Consider the following 14,700-nt stretch of genomic DNA (forward strand, 5'->3'; position numbering starts at 1 on the left):
CTGTCCCAGGGCAGAGCATCCCCCGGGGCCGCTCGGGAGAACTCTCCAAGGTGCTCCGAATCACAGCGGGCTCTCCTCCCGTCCCTTGCCCTCCCCTCCCTCGCTGCCAGCCGTCCCCTCGGCCCGCCACAGCGGTGTCACATCCGATCGGGTGCCAGGCAGGATAAACATCGCCGCTGCTCGGCCCGAGACTGCTCGGGAGAGGGGAGACAGTCAAGGAGAAAGCGGAGCGTGAGCGGCTAAAAATAGCGGCTGGCGAAGGCTCCGCTCCCCGCCGGCCGCGCGGGAGCTGCTGCCACTCGCCCGTCACCACGCGTGAGCGAGCGGCGACACCCGTGTCCCCTCCCCTGGCTGCCGGGGGGGCGGCCGCGGCCCTTCCCGAGGTTTTGGGGTACGGGGGTACCGGGCACGAGCACCGGCCGTGTCCTGGTGGCGCCGGTGGCTCGTGTCGCTGTCCCCTGGCGCAGCCGGGGCTGTCCCGGTGTGGGCGCGGGGGTCGGGGGAGCATCGCCCGTCCCGGGGCAGCGGCACCGGCCGTGCCCGGAGCAGCCAGCGGGTGTCCCCAGGGCCACCAGCTCCGGGGGCAGGGACGGCCCGGACACCTCGCTCCAGGTGCTGAGCGTCGCCCCTCGCCATCAGCACGGAGAGGAGCTTGGCCAGAGCCAGGAATTTTGGGATCACGGCCCCGCTCCTGCCGGGAGCAGCGTCCCCGGGCAGGGATGGGGGAGAACGACCCCTCACCCGCGGGGATCTGTCCCAAAGCACACCCCGCTGCTCCAGCCCTGGGGACAGCCACCTTCAGGGCCAGGAGGGACATTTGGCAGCCTCTGACCAAACCCACACGGTTTCCCAGTTGCAGGATGGAAGCGCTGGGAGGTGGTTCCTGCTCCTGTGGGGAATTCCAGTCGATTTTAATTCCCGCTCTGCCTCCCCCACCTCGCTGCCCTGACCCAGCTCAGGGCTGGGGATGAGAGCCCCCATCTCACACCTCGGCGTTGGCCGTGCTCCCCGCTCAAGGTGACACCGGTGTCAGGCCAGGAGCAGCTGGTGGCACCTGCTCGGCGCCCAGGCTGTGCCCAGCGTCCTTCCGGCGGGGCCAGCCCCGGTGCGGGGCAGGGCGCGGGGCTGTGCCGTGACCCGCTGGATTTACCGGCCGCCTTCGGGGTCTCCCAGCCCCCCGGCCCCTCCCCCACCCACCGCATGCCACACGGGTGCAGCCACAGATTTTCTAATTTTTCTTTTTTCTTTTTTTTTCCCCCCAAAGATTCGGAGCCTGTCATTGGTTTTGGCCGCACTGAACAGAGCTGTGTGGGTTGGGGTCAGATTGTCCTGGCGGGCGAGCAGAGCCCCCTCAGCCCACCCCACCCCCCCACCCAGGGTTCTGCAGCCGGGGAGCCGAATCCAGGGAAATCTGAGGGAAAACGAGCCATTTCCCCGAGCAGCGCTGGCGGCCAGGGCTGCGCCCCCCGCCCGGGCTGGGGGCTCCGAGTCACACGGAGCCTGGGGGGAGATGGGACCGGGGGGATGTCACAGCCCTCCCCTGTGTCAGCGCGGGGGGACGCGGGGACACAGCGGCCCGGGGGGGGGGCGAGGGGCGGCCCCGGCGGCGGGGGGAGCGGGGGGGCGGCGGGCGGGGCCGGCGCTGGGTCCCCCCCGCGCCGAGCGGGGGCCGGGCCGGGCGGGAGCGGCGGCGCTGGGCGGGCGGCGGCGGCGGCGGCTCGGCCCCGGGTGCCCCAGGGCCGCCTGGAGCCGGAGGCTTCCCCGCGGCTCCTGCCGAGCGTGGAGCATCCTTCCCCCGGCAGCCGGGCTGGCTCCGGCACCGGCATCACCATCGGCACTGACACCGGAATCGGCATCGACCGCGGCACCCGGCATCACCGACATCCCCATCGGCATCACCGACATCCCCATCGCCCCCGGCGCCGACATCCCCATCGCCCCCGGCACCGGCACCGGCAGCGGCATCAACAGCGGCACCGGCAGCGGCATCGCCTTGGGTGTCACCATCACCACCGGCCTCGGCACCGGGATCGCCGCCGGCACCAGGTGAGCGGCTGGCGGCTGCTGGGCGCAGGTGACGTGGCGGCACCGAGGCCCTGGGCCACCGCCGATGTGCCCTGGGCTCACCGGGGCGAGGGACCAGGTGCCCACCCCGGGAAGGTGGAGAGGCCGGAGTGTCAGGGGATGGGGGTGGCCTCGGGGACAGGTGGGGTTTTGGGGGGATGAAAGTTTGCAGCAGCTGCAGTGGGGTGTCTCTCGAGGGCTCGGGGAGCAATGACCCCCAGGGGCAGGGGGCTCCGGGGAGGATTTGGGGGAGCAGTGCAGGCAGACAGCAAGGCTCGTCTGTTTCAGGGTGGGCACTTCGGATCTACTCCCCTGGCGGCACCCTGGCACGTCCTGGGTCACCGCTGCCCCCTCCACCTTTCCCCCTGCCCTGCCCTGTCCTCCTCTCAGCCACCACGACACTTGTACCGCCACCCCAGCTCCAGCCCTCACCTTCCCGGGTTGGAGCTTTCCCAGACGATTTGGGCCCGGGGAGCTGCGGGGGTCCCCGGGCACGGAGAGTCCCCGCAGGGCTGAGCACCCCCCGTGCAGGGGACACACTCCTGTGGTGCTTCCTCCCGGGAGGAAAGGGCTTCCCCCAGGGACGGCCCCTCCTCCCTGCCTTCGGGGCATCATTTTGGCAGATTGCCCCTGCAGATGCTTGGATCGGGTCCCTTTGGTCCCCGGCGCTGGCTGCTGTCCCCTGGCTGGTGGCAGTGCCACCGAGGAGGTGGCAGAGGCAGGATGTCCCGTGCTCACCCCGAATGCTCCCAGCCCATGACCTTGGGGTGTGCACCAAGGGACACCTCAGTCCTTGCTGTCACAAACGGGCACAGCCCTGCCGCTGTCCCCCTGTCCCCACCCTTCCCCTGCTCAGCACCATCTCCCCCAAAAAGCAGGAGGCTGGGAGGGGGAAAGGTGGTGGCAGAGCCCGATTCTCACTTCCTTAAATTGAGGGAATGCCAGCATTTCCCCCCGGGCTGGGACGCTGGGAGGCAGAGTGGGGGTGCTCGGGGGGGGTTCAGCTCCTGGGGCAGCTGGAGGAGCTCTGGCCGGGTGCTCCAGACCTTGGGGGCCCACGAGCAGGATGGGGACCACGGCCCTGCCCTGCCCTTGGCTCCTGGACCAGGCAATTCCCGCTCCTGGCTCAGCCCCGGGGTGTTGGACCTGGCTCTGCTCCATCACGGATCTCCGGCCGTGCCTCTGATCCCAGAGTGCCTGCACGGATTTCTTCCCTCCTTGGCTTTTGGTCCCTTCCCTGCCAGCCTCCAGGGGCCGGGGGGTTTGTCACAGGCTGGTGGTGACAGCTGGACGATCCTGATGGGGCAGGGATGGCAGGAAACATCTGGATCACCTCCACGCAAGGCCTCACCACCTTGGGTGGGGGTTGCTGCCTCCAAGCTGAGTGTCCTGGAAGTTTCCCACCGCCCTCCTTGGCTGAGCTGCAGTGGGAAGGAGAGGATCCACCCAGGGGAGCCGGAGCCTCCAGGGAAGGTTCAGCTGCCTCTGCTCCCACAGTTCCGGGTGCTCTGGCAGGGCTGGGAGCCTTCTCCGTTCCCAGCTGGACCAGGGGCCTCCCCAGGTGCCACCAGTGGCAGATGGAGGAGAAGGGGCTCCAGTCCAGTGTCACCCAGCCCGTGGCACTCCCGGCGTGGCCCGGCCCGGGATGTGCCTGGTGGCACCCCGGCGGCACTCGGTGACAGCCCACAGCTCACAGCTCCCCAGGTTTCCCCTGGCACCGATCCCTGCGCCGCCCACGGCTCGGCAGCCAGGAGAGCCGCGGGTGTCCCCGGCCCCATCCCAGCTCGGGACTGCCAGCTCCAGCCGGGGTGCTCAGGCTGGAGCGGAGGGTGAGAACCCATTTGGGGAGGAGGGAGCCCGAACCTGGTGAGGGATGGAACTGCTCTGCATGTGGGTGACGTGTTTATTATGCAAAATTACCTGGTTTTATCATGTAAAATTACAGTTTGTGGTGTGCCGGAGCAGGGAACTGATGGTTCTGCTGGGAGCTCCATTACCCAGGGCTCAATCACCCTAATTACCCTCATTAGATCCCTTCCTTCCCCAGGGAGATGTGGAGCTCCTGTTGGCTGCCCTGATGCCCAGAGCGGGGCTGGGTTATCCAGGTGCCAGCTCCGTCCCGTGGGGCTGGGGGCAGCTCCCATCCCCTCATGCCAAGGGGGGATCTCGCTTTTCCCCTTTGGACTGGAAAAGGACCCGGATCCAGCCGATGGGAATGAGGAGTGTGGGGAAGGGAGGCTCACCCAGCACCCCAGTAGGGTTCCTGATGGGCACCAAAGTCCCCAGGAGAAATTCCTGTTCTCCTCCCACCACTCCAGCTGATTACCTTTAATCAGTTAATTAAAGGGAATTAGCTGATGGGGGTGGAAGATGGAATAGGAATAGCTCTGGAACAGGTCACAGCCTCCAGGCTGGTGAGCACCTGGCTGGCCTGGGAGTGGCTGGAGCAGCTTCCTTTCCTTCCTTTCCTTCCTTTCCTTCCTTTCCTTCCTTTCCTTCCTTTCCTTCCTTTCCTTCCTTTCCTTCCTTTCCTTCCTTTCCTTCCTTTCCTTCCTTTCCTCCCCTGCAGGAACAAGCCTTTGGGATTTGCCCTGTTCCCACAGGGAATGGCCGTGGCTGCTGGTTTCTGGGTGCTTTTCGTACCCCTGGTGCTGCAGAGGGGACCTCCCTGCTGGCCCCGAGCTGCTCCCACGCCCGTGCTTTACCCAGCACATGGATCAGAGCCTGGCCAGGGAGCTGATCCCTCCCTCAGGGGTGTCCTTCCTGCCAAGCAGCTCCATCCCTGCCAGCAGCAGCATTCCCAGAGCCCTGAGTGCCCCCCTGGCCACTCCCAGCCCCCAGAAACCCTGCTCCGTGTGATGGGGAAAGCCAGAAATCCTTGCTATGAGCACAAAGGGACGGGAACATTCCCCAGGGGAGAGCTGGGATCCCAAGGGAAAGCAGGAGGGATGGGGAGCAGCGCTGTGTGCTGGGCTGGGAGCCTCAGAGGATGGGGAAGAGGAGCTGGGATTTGGCCATTCCCTCTCTGGGCGCCATGGGAAGCACAGCTGAGGTTATCCAGGTTTTCCATGCCCTCTCCTGGAGGTTTGGGATGCGGGATGAAGCCCTGCAGTGTCAGCCATGTTCTCGTGCCTCTGCCCCCTGAGCCTTTGGTGCTTTGCTCTCTAATTAGAGCAGCTCAGGCCTGTCCAGGGCTGGAGTCCAGGTGGTCCGAAGGGAATCACACATCCGGGTCTGCTCGGTGCTTCCAGCATCTTTCCAGGATGCCCCGAGAGCTGCTCCCAGAGGAAAAACGCCTCAATTTTATCCCAGTGTGGACTCACAGGAGCTGCTGAGCTCAGCAGGGCTGTGCCAGGATTAAACTGCTGAGTCCTCTGGAGCGCTTTTCCCCGGCCCAATCCAGGCCTGCGGCATCCAGAGGGGATTTTCTCTGGGGTCACTGCCCTGGGGGGAAGCCAAGCCCTGAGGTGGGACGTGGTGTGAGCAGGTCTGGAAGCACCTGGGTTTGGGTTGGCAGGATTTGGGTTGGCTCGGGGAAACTCGGGACTGGGATGTCAGGGAGCTCAAGAGCCGGATTCGCTCCCACACTGGAGCAGGGCTTGCTCTGGTTTGTGTTTCCAGCATTAAAAACCAAAGGGGCGGTTTATAAAAACAGCCTGAAATCCCTTCTGGGCAGTCTCGGGTTGGATTTTAGGGATTTTTCCTGGTTTTTGTGGGATATTAGCAGAGCTGAACTCTGCCATCATCCCCCTGGCTGATGGAGAAATAACACAGCCTCTGCTTCAGCCGGCGGCTCCATTCCGTGGATGTCAGCAGCAAACCCCTCCTCCCGTGCACATCTCCCTGCTGGAAGCCGGGAATTACAGGGAATGGAGATTACCGGTGTCCCATTTCACAGCCCTTCCTTCTCCTTGCCTTGAACAGGAGTTTAGGTGCCAGTGTCCCACGAGCCCAGCTGAGCCTGTGAGGGGAAGGGTTTGTGCTTTGCCTAGGCTGGAATTAGCTGGGACACAGTTCAGGTTTTGTGTGGAAATAAAAATTCCAAGTCCTACAGTTGGAAAAATAAATCCTAGAATCCCTGGTTGGAAAGGATCTTAAAGCACATCCAGTCTCACCCCTGCCGTGGCAGGGACACCTCCCCCTGTCCCAGGCTGGGCTTGGACACTCCCAGGGATCCAGGGGCAGCCACAGCTGCTCTGGGCAGTGAGACCCTGAACTGTGCAAAAGAAAGCAGAGGATGAAGGCTGATCTTTAAAAGGATCCAGGGAGAGGTCTGGGTGGAATAATTCAGGATTTGGGTGTGAGCAGGGGTGGGACTGAGCCTAAATAAAGGTCCTGCCCATCTGCAGGGCAGCGATGGGGACCGGGCAGGGAGCAGGGGAAAGGGATGTGAGGACGGTGGAGGGGACAAAGAGACACTTCAGCAATTCCCAAATCCGTGGATGAGACAATCGAAGCACAAGCAGGAGTGGTGGAGAAGAGGGAAATCCAGACTGGATGTGAGGATGAGTGTGCAAGAGCAGGAGGAAGGTCAGAGCTCAAGGCAGGACACGATGGGAAAGGGCTCAGAGGGTGATGGGAATTCCTCTGGGAGTGCGTTATCCCAACGAGGAGGATCTGCTGCTCCACGGGGAGGGAAGGACTGGGAGCCACTTGTCCCCTGCCTTTGGAACATGGGCTGTGCCGGGAAGGGAATCACAGGGAAGAGCCAGCCCTGCAGGTACTGGGAGGTGCTGGAGCTCCTCAGGCTGGGCCAGAGCTTTGGGGAGCTGCCAGTGTCACCTCTGCTGAGAAATCCCACTGGGACAACTCCTCAGAGCTTTGGGAAAGAGCCAGGGAGCCAGGGGAAAACGGGAAAAACCAGTGGGAGACCTTGCTGATGCTCCAAGCAGGAATCAGGTTCTCTTGGATCCCTGCACTGCATCACTCCAGACCATCACCCCAAAGGAGCCCGGCAAGACCCGAGCTGGCCCAAATCCCTGTCTGGCCCACCTGGAATCCTGGGGATTTAGGGAAAAAAGGGCCAGGCCATGGTTGGAGAGATTCCCCTGCTGAGGGGAGGCAGGGAGGTGCCAGCACCCCACGGGAATGGGTCCTGGAAGCTGCATCCCTGCCAGGAGGGATCATCCTCTCCAGACACTTCCTCGTGTGGAGCAAAACCCGTTCCTAAAGTCATTCTGCGCCCCCACATTCAATATTCCTGCACCAGCCCACATCCCCGCAGCCTTTTCCCCCTTTCCCAGGAAAGGACGAGTTCAGGACAATATTTATCCCCCCTCCCCTTCCCTGTCCCTGGGATCCTGGAGCTGTCCCTGGGCAGGTGACACAGCCCGTCCCCACCTGGCTCAGCACCCCCGGGGCCCCTGCAGCCACTTCCCTGGAGAGGAACCCAACCTGCTGCCTCCCTGGGAGAGCTCCCGGCTCTCCAGATTTTATCCTGTGTTTAATTATTGCCATCTGCTGTTCCCGGCTCCAGGGGCTGCTCGGGCTCTCTGGTGCCTGTCAGGCTCTGGTTAACCCGGCCCCGCTGGATTTCCCTCCCGTGTGGACTCCTGGCTCATTTTCCTGGACGATGCTCCCATTTCCTTCTGACCTGGGGCAGCTCTTTCCTTCCCATTTCGCTCGATTTTACAGTTCCATCTCGCTGAATCCTTCCCACTTTTTCACCCTGTTCATCAGCGTTGAGGGGTTGCTGGTGGATTTTTGGAGGGTTTGTTCCAGGCTGCAGCATTCCCAGAACAGATCCCATACAAGGTCGAATTAAACGAGCAGAAGGAACCCCCCAAACAGAGAAAGCCAAGAGCATTAAATGCCCCGAGCCCCTTTCCAGAGGAGCTCACGACCCACTAACATCTCAGAAGCTGAAGAAGCAAATCCTTGTGGCTAAAAGAATCCTCAAGATCCCTGTAACACCTCCCAGGTCCTGAATTCCTGGAGCGTTCCTGGTTTGCTGTCCCTGGCGGGGGAATGTGTTTGGCAAAGCTGTGGCGTGTCCGTGCTGGTCCCCAGGCTCCAGGTGCAGTTTGGGGTCCCTGCCACCCCCAGCAGCCGCACAAAGCTGTTCGAGGGGACATCCCAAAGCCGAGGGGATCCATGGATGTGCCCAGAGATGTGTTTGACCCCGTCCTGGGTTTCTTTGACCGCCCCGTCCCCAGGTGGGTCACATCTTCCTCCAGGGCTCTGCTGTTCCCAGGGAACCTGACCAAGGAACACGTCCCTGTCCCTTTCCTCACTCCACCTCTCCCAGCACCTTCCCTGCCGCCCATGCCCAGCAGGGATTGAGGCTAATTTCTGCCCTTCCCTGCTCTATCCCATTAGGGGCATTAAAGCAGGAGCCAGAGCACCTCCCATGTGACTCCAGGAGCTTTTTTCGGCTGAGACCGCGTTAAGCCACAGGAGCTGTCCCTGAAATCCTCGCTCACCGGGTTTATCCCGTGGGATTTGCCCCGTTTGGGTGGGATTTGCCTGTGGGACCTGCAGGTCGTGGCACGGGGCAGGTGTTGGTGGCTTGGACATTGTCCCCAGGCCTGCAGGGACGGCGATGCTGCATCCCAGGAGTGCTCAGGGTTGTGACAACCCCCGGGTTGTGTCCCCAGCGAGCACCAGGGTCCGGATCCCCGGTGTGGCTTTTCAGAGCGGGGGTGAGCACGTGGGATCCGACCCCATCCCTCATCCCTGGGAGCGTTTTGCTGCGGGAAGGGCGGGATCCGGCAGCTCCCGCGGGCTGATGATTGCTGATTCTCCAGCGCTGGAGGCAGCGGGAGGCGCTGCGGCTGTCGGGAAGGAGCTTTGATCCGGCCTGCGGGGCCCTGGCTCTGCTGGCTGTGCAGAGGGTCTGCGTGAGCGTGTGTGTGTGAATATGGCATCAGGGATCCACAGGGATCCACAGGGAATCACTAAATCCTTTAGCCTGGAAAACCCCCCCGAGATCAGAGTCCAGCCATTCCCACAGCCGCCAATCCCTGTGCCCAAGTGCCACGTCCTCCCCGTGGCTGTGAAATCCCTCCAAGGTCTGGGCAGCCCTTCCCACGCAGGATTTCTCCCCAGAATCCATGGAACCCCCTGGAATGTGGTGTGCTCACACCATCACACGCAGGTGTGTGTTCCCAACCAGCCCCAGAGGACACACTGGGGACACCCCCAGGGATGTCACACGTGTCCCTGGGCCAGACTCAGGGCTCCCCCAGGTGCTGCTGTGGCACAGGCGGTGCCAGGTGGGGGGTGACAAACTCTGGGACAAGGAGGTGACATGGAAGTGCCACATGTGCAGAGAAAATGACAGGGAGTGTCACACAGGTGTGACAGGGAAAGTCACACATGCACACACATGACAGGGTGTGCCACACAGGCACACACATATGACAGGGAATGTCACACGTGCACACACCTGTACAGTCATATGGAACAGCCCAGCCGGAGGTGACACACACAAACACACGTGTGACAATGCACACACACACGTGACAGTGCACACACATGTGACAACGCACACACACGACAATAAACACACACGAGACAATGCATACAGACATGACAGTGCACACACAGGTGACAATTCCCACACGTGTGACAGTGCACACACACAGGTGTGACAATTCACACGCATGGAACAATTCACACACATGTGACAGTGCACACGCACGACAATTCACACACATGTGACAGTGCACACACACAGGTGTGACAATTCACACACATGTGACAATTCACACGTGACAGTGCACGCACGTGACAATATACACACACTGAGTGCACACAGAGGTGACAGTGCGCACACACACATGACAATGCACACACACGTGACAATTCACACACGTGTGACAATGCACACACACATGTGACAATGCACACACATTGTGACAGTGCACACACACGTGTGACAGTGCACGCACCTGCGCTGGAGCAGTGCAGGTGGCTCCAGAGGGCGCTGGCTGTGCAGGTGTACAGGGAACCTTTGTCACCGCCCCTGCCCTTGTCACCCCCAGCCCCGCCCCGTGCCTCAGTTTCCCCCGCGAGTGCACCCGCGTCCTGCCCCTCACGGCACAGCCAGCCCAGCACCGATCACTAATTAACTAATCACGAATCACCTCCCAGGTTAATCATTTATTTCTCCCCTCCTTGCAGCCTTGGTCACCCCTCCCGTGCACACAGCACCTGCACCCAAGGACCTTGGCTCGTCCTCCCCGCAGTGATCCCCGGCAGGAATTCCCAGTGATCCCCAGCACTGCTTTCCAGCAGGGATTCCCAGCGGGACACCGGTGAGATCACACCCCCACCGCCACCAGCTTGGGGACATCAGTCCCAGCATTGCCACCAACACCTGGCCTGGAGGGGACGGGGTGGTGGTTTGGGGTCCCTGTGCTCTGTGGGGGGTGGAGGGGATTTGGGGGATGGAGGGCACCTTGTCCCTGCCAGGTCCTGTGCCACCCCTGTGCCACCCCTGTGCCACTCCCACCTCCCATGGCAAAAGCCCGAAGTGTTTCCAGAGCTGAGCAAACACCTCAAGAAGGTCCCAGCAGTGTGGCCATCAGGATGGCTCCATGCCAGTCGGGTTTTCCTGATTCCAGGGGCTTCCCAGGAGAGCCCCCTCCCACCCAGGGCACCGCAGCAGGGCTGCTGCTTGCCTGGCTCAGCAAAGCCACTCTCCAAGGGACACGGTGGTGTCCCCAGGCTGGGGACTCCATGCGGTTCCCTGGCAGTGCTGACTCAGCCTCCCTCCCTGTCACCTCTGCATCCTCATCCCTGCTCTCCATCCCTCCCTCCCTCCCTCCATCTATCCCTCCATCCCTCCCTCCATCCATCCATCCATCCATCCATCCATTCATCCATCCATCCATCCCCCATCCCACCTTGGACGAGGCTCAGGGCGGCCCCCAGGGTGGGGGGTGCTGTGGGTGCTCCCATGGGGACGCTCCCTGTTGTCCCCACCCCAGACTCGCCCCCAGCCCCATTGGTGACCCCCTGCTCTGCCTCCCCCAGGTCGGACCCGAGGGGACCCAGCGGGGACTGACCCCTGTCCCCTGTGGTGTCACGGGGCAGACGCGGTGCCAGGCCAGGCTGGAGGGTGCCCGGTAAGGCCGCCTGGGGCCGGGGTGACCCCCTGGGGCCGGGGTGACCCCTTGGGGTGGGGGTGACCCCTTGGGGTGGGGGTGCTGCTGGGACCCCCGGGAGCCCCACTCTGCCGTGACCAGCGAGGATCAGGGCACCCAAAGGTGCCAGGGCAGGGGCGGCGAGTCCCAGGGGCAGGGTGGCCCTGCCTTTGCTCCTGGGGGGCAGAGCGGGTGCAGGGGGAGCACAGGGCACCCAGCCCGGAGCACAGCCGGGTCCCTTTAGCTCGCCGTGCTCCGGCGGTGACAGAGGGGACGTCTCTCCCCAGGGTTAGCATGACCGAGGTGGAACCCGTGCTGGATTTCGCATCCTCCGGCAGGACGGGCCGGCGCAATGCCCTGCCCGACATCCTGGGCTCGCCCGCCGGCGTCAGCCCCGCGGACCTGCCCCTCAAACTGGCCGAGATGTCCCTGAGCGCAGGTGGGTGACCGGGAGGAGCGGGGGGAGGATGTGGCGTGGGCAGGGACGGGGTTCCCGTGTTCATCCCGTGCTTGGGGATAAGGACACTGAGGGGCTGGAGCGTGTCCAGGGCAGGGAACGGAGCTGGGAAGGGCCTGGAGCCCCAGGAGAGGCTGAGGGAGCTGGAAAGGGGCTGAGCCTGGAGAAAAGGAGGCTCAGGGGGGACCTGGTGGCTCTGCACAAGTCCCTGCCAGGAGGGGACAACTGGGGGGGTCGGGCTCTGCTCCCAGGGAACAGGGACAGGAGGAGAGGGAACGACCATGGGAAGTTCAGGTTGGATATCGGGGAAAATTTCCCCATGGAAAGCGTGTTCAGGCACTGGAACTGCCCAGGGGGATTTGGTGTCCCCATCCCTGGAGGTGTCCAGGGAAAGCCTGGTCACAGGGCAGGTGACAAGGATCGGGCACAGCTGGGACTCGATGCTCTTGGAGCTCTTTCGCAGCCCCGATGATCCCGTGATTCCACGCTCTGTTCCCACCCCGTGACCCTCTCCCCTGGTCTCTCCTGGCAGGCAGTGCCCAGGACATGCAGTCGCCCTCAGCGGAGGTGCCCCCTCCGCAGCCCCCCAGCCCCGAGCTGAAGGACACGTCCTAACCCCGCCCGGGGGGGACATTTGTGACCGGCGGAGGAAGGAGGAGGCTGTGGGGCACCAGCCCGGCTTTCCTGGCACAGCCGGAGTCCGCTGGGATTTCCTCGGTGCTGCCGCAGCGAGACCCTGGAGCGTCCCCCCGGCCATGGGGGAGCGGCGCGTGGCGGGGACGTGGCGGGGACATGGAGGGGACCTGCCGTGACCAAGGGGCCATTCCCACACACGCCCTGGGCCAGGACTCGGGGGGGGGGAGGAATATTTTTGCCTCCCCGGGGGGAGGAATCTTTTTCTTCTGGGGCATTTGGCGGAGCCGAGCGCGGGGGGGTCCCGGGGGGGCCCTCCTGGCCGCAGGAGCAGCCACGGGTGTTTCTTGCTGAGTGTGGTGTTCACTGTGATGTTTTTGGGTAGCACCTCGTCTTCTGGCCTTTCTTCTGGGTGACTCGGGAGCCATTCCCAGGTTTTGGGGCGGTGAGGTGGGGAAACACAACCCGAGAACCGCCCCCCCCCCCGCCCCCCCAGCCCTTAAGCCAAGCCCCCGGGTTGCCAGCACATCTCTGAGGGATCCCACTGAGGAGCAGAGCCCCAGCGTGGTCCAGCTCCTGCGGATGGGGGATGCTGGGGAGTTTGGGGTGTGGGCAGCAGGGCGATGCCCCCCGAGCCAGGTCACCCATCGTCCCCCCGCCGGATTCTCTCCCACAGCCCCGGGCGGGGCCGGTCGGGTCCTGCGGCCTTTGGGGATGCGGGCGGCACGAAGTGGGGCTTTCCCAGGATCCGCCCGCGCCCGACCCTCTGCTCTTGCCAGAGGACGGGATGGGACCCTCGTGCCCGGGCACTGAGGGGCTGAGGGAGGACTCGTCTGCCTGCTCTGGGGTCGCTGGCTCTGGCCGGAGCCGGGCAGGATGGTTGGACGTGGAGCTGAGCACATCCCATCCCTCCATCCATCCATCCCTCCATCCATCCCATCCCGGACGGTCATCTACAGCTGTCGCTGTGGGACCAGCAAAGGAATCCCGCAGCCCAGGTCCCCTCTGGCCACCGCCCGCGGACCAGGAGAGCCGTGCGGGGCCACAGGCGGGGCCACCGTGTCCAGCAGTCCCCGTCCCCAGCACCCCGTGGTGTCCCGGCCACCATCGGGCTCCCGGGCATCGTCCATCCCCGGGCATGGAGGCCAGTCCTGGATGGGAGGGAGGATGTGTATGATGGGCAAGTGCAGGGGCATCCGTGTGCGTGGGTATCCCTGGGAAGGGGCACCCGTGTCCGTGGGTATCTCTGTGCATGGGCATCTGGGGGCATGGGCACCATTTACACGAGTGTTTGTGGGCATGGGAACCGTGTGCTTGGGCATTCCTGTGAGTGTGCATCCCTGTGTGTGTGGGCACCCATTTACACGGGCACTCGTTGTCATGGGCTCCCGTGTGTGTGTGTACATCCATGGGTAGAGACATGGGCACCCACACACACTGGAATCGCTGTGCGTGCACATCCGTGTGTGTGTGCATCCATGTGTGTGTGTGCATCCATCTGTGTGTGTGTGTATCCATGTGAGTGTGTATCCATGTGGGTGTGTGTGTATCCATGTGTGTATACATCCATGTGTGAGTGTGCATTCATGTGTCTGTGCATCCATGTGTGCGTGCGTCCATGTGCGTGTGTGTGTGTGTATGTGTGTGCACGCATCCATGATCATGGACACTCATTTACACGGGCATTCATGGGCATGAGCTCCCATGTGTGTGTGTGTCTGTGTGTGTGTGCATCCGTGTGCATGTGCATCCATGTGTGTGTGGGGGGTGTGTGCATCCGTGTGCATGTGCATCCATGCTCGTGGGCACCTGTGTGGGGTCATCCACGTGTGTGGGCACCTGTGGGCACAGGCACACCTTTACACGGGCACTCGAGGGTGTGGACACGTGCACGTGTGTATGTGTGTGTGTGCGTGTGTGTCCCCTCAGGTGACTGGGTGGCCGTGTTCATGGGTGTGCAGGGGCACTCATGTGGGTCTCCCTCTCAGTGGGTGTCCCAGACAGTGGGTGTCCCTGTGCCCGGGTGTCCCTGTGCCCAGGTGTCCCTGTGCCTGCTCCTGTCAATGTCCCCATCTCACGGTCCCCTTGTAGAGGGAGCACCCAGGGGGACAGGGCTGTGCAGGTTTGGGACACTGACACCCGGGTGAGGGGACAGAGGACAGTCCTTGCCCTCTGTGTCCCCCCGCCAGGCCACGGGGGCTCTGTCTCCCTGGGGAACGAATTGTCCTTGTGAGCCTGGCAGGCCGGGGCGGGGGAGACCCATTCCGCGGGGATGGGGACAGGTTCTGTGCCCCCAGGGCACGAGGTGAGGGGTCCTGCTCGGTGGCAGTGTCAGCAGGAAGAAGCTGAACACGAGCTCCGGCTATTTTTGGGTGTCTGCGATGTCACACAGGGCCAGAGACAGGGAGAGTGTCCCCGGTCCCTCACGGCCCTGGTGACCCCCAAGTCCCCAGTACC

At 63.3% G+C, this 14,700-nt stretch overlaps 1 protein-coding gene across 2 annotated transcripts; it reads left to right on the forward strand.

The window, feature by feature from the left end:
* Positions 1-1,720: 1,720 nt before the first annotated feature.
* Positions 1,721-12,693, forward strand: LOC136301441 (cAMP-dependent protein kinase inhibitor beta-like). 2 transcript variants are annotated; one of them, XM_066204456.1, is made up of 4 exons: positions 1,721-2,046; positions 10,189-10,322; positions 11,441-11,592; positions 12,143-12,693. In XM_066204456.1, exons 3-4 carry the CDS (start codon positions 11,448-11,450, stop codon positions 12,223-12,225), a joined length of 228 nt encoding a protein of 75 aa, XP_066060553.1. In that variant the 5' UTR covers positions 1,721-2,046; positions 10,189-10,322; positions 11,441-11,447; the 3' UTR covers positions 12,226-12,693. The 2 variants fall into 2 exon arrangements, with proteins under 2 accessions (XP_066060553.1, XP_066060552.1); XM_066204455.1 differs by lacking the exon at positions 1,721-2,046 and adding an exon at positions 11,044-11,135 and having other exon boundaries at positions 10,261-10,322.
* The last annotated feature ends 2,007 nt before the right edge of the window (positions 12,694-14,700 follow it).

This window comes from Chamaea fasciata, unplaced genomic scaffold (assembly GCF_029207755.1).
Source record: "Chamaea fasciata isolate MVZ Bird 193981 ecotype frontalis unplaced genomic scaffold, bChaFas1.0.hap1 SCAF_26, whole genome shotgun sequence".
Lineage (NCBI taxonomy): Eukaryota > Metazoa > Chordata > Aves > Passeriformes > Sylviidae > Chamaea > Chamaea fasciata.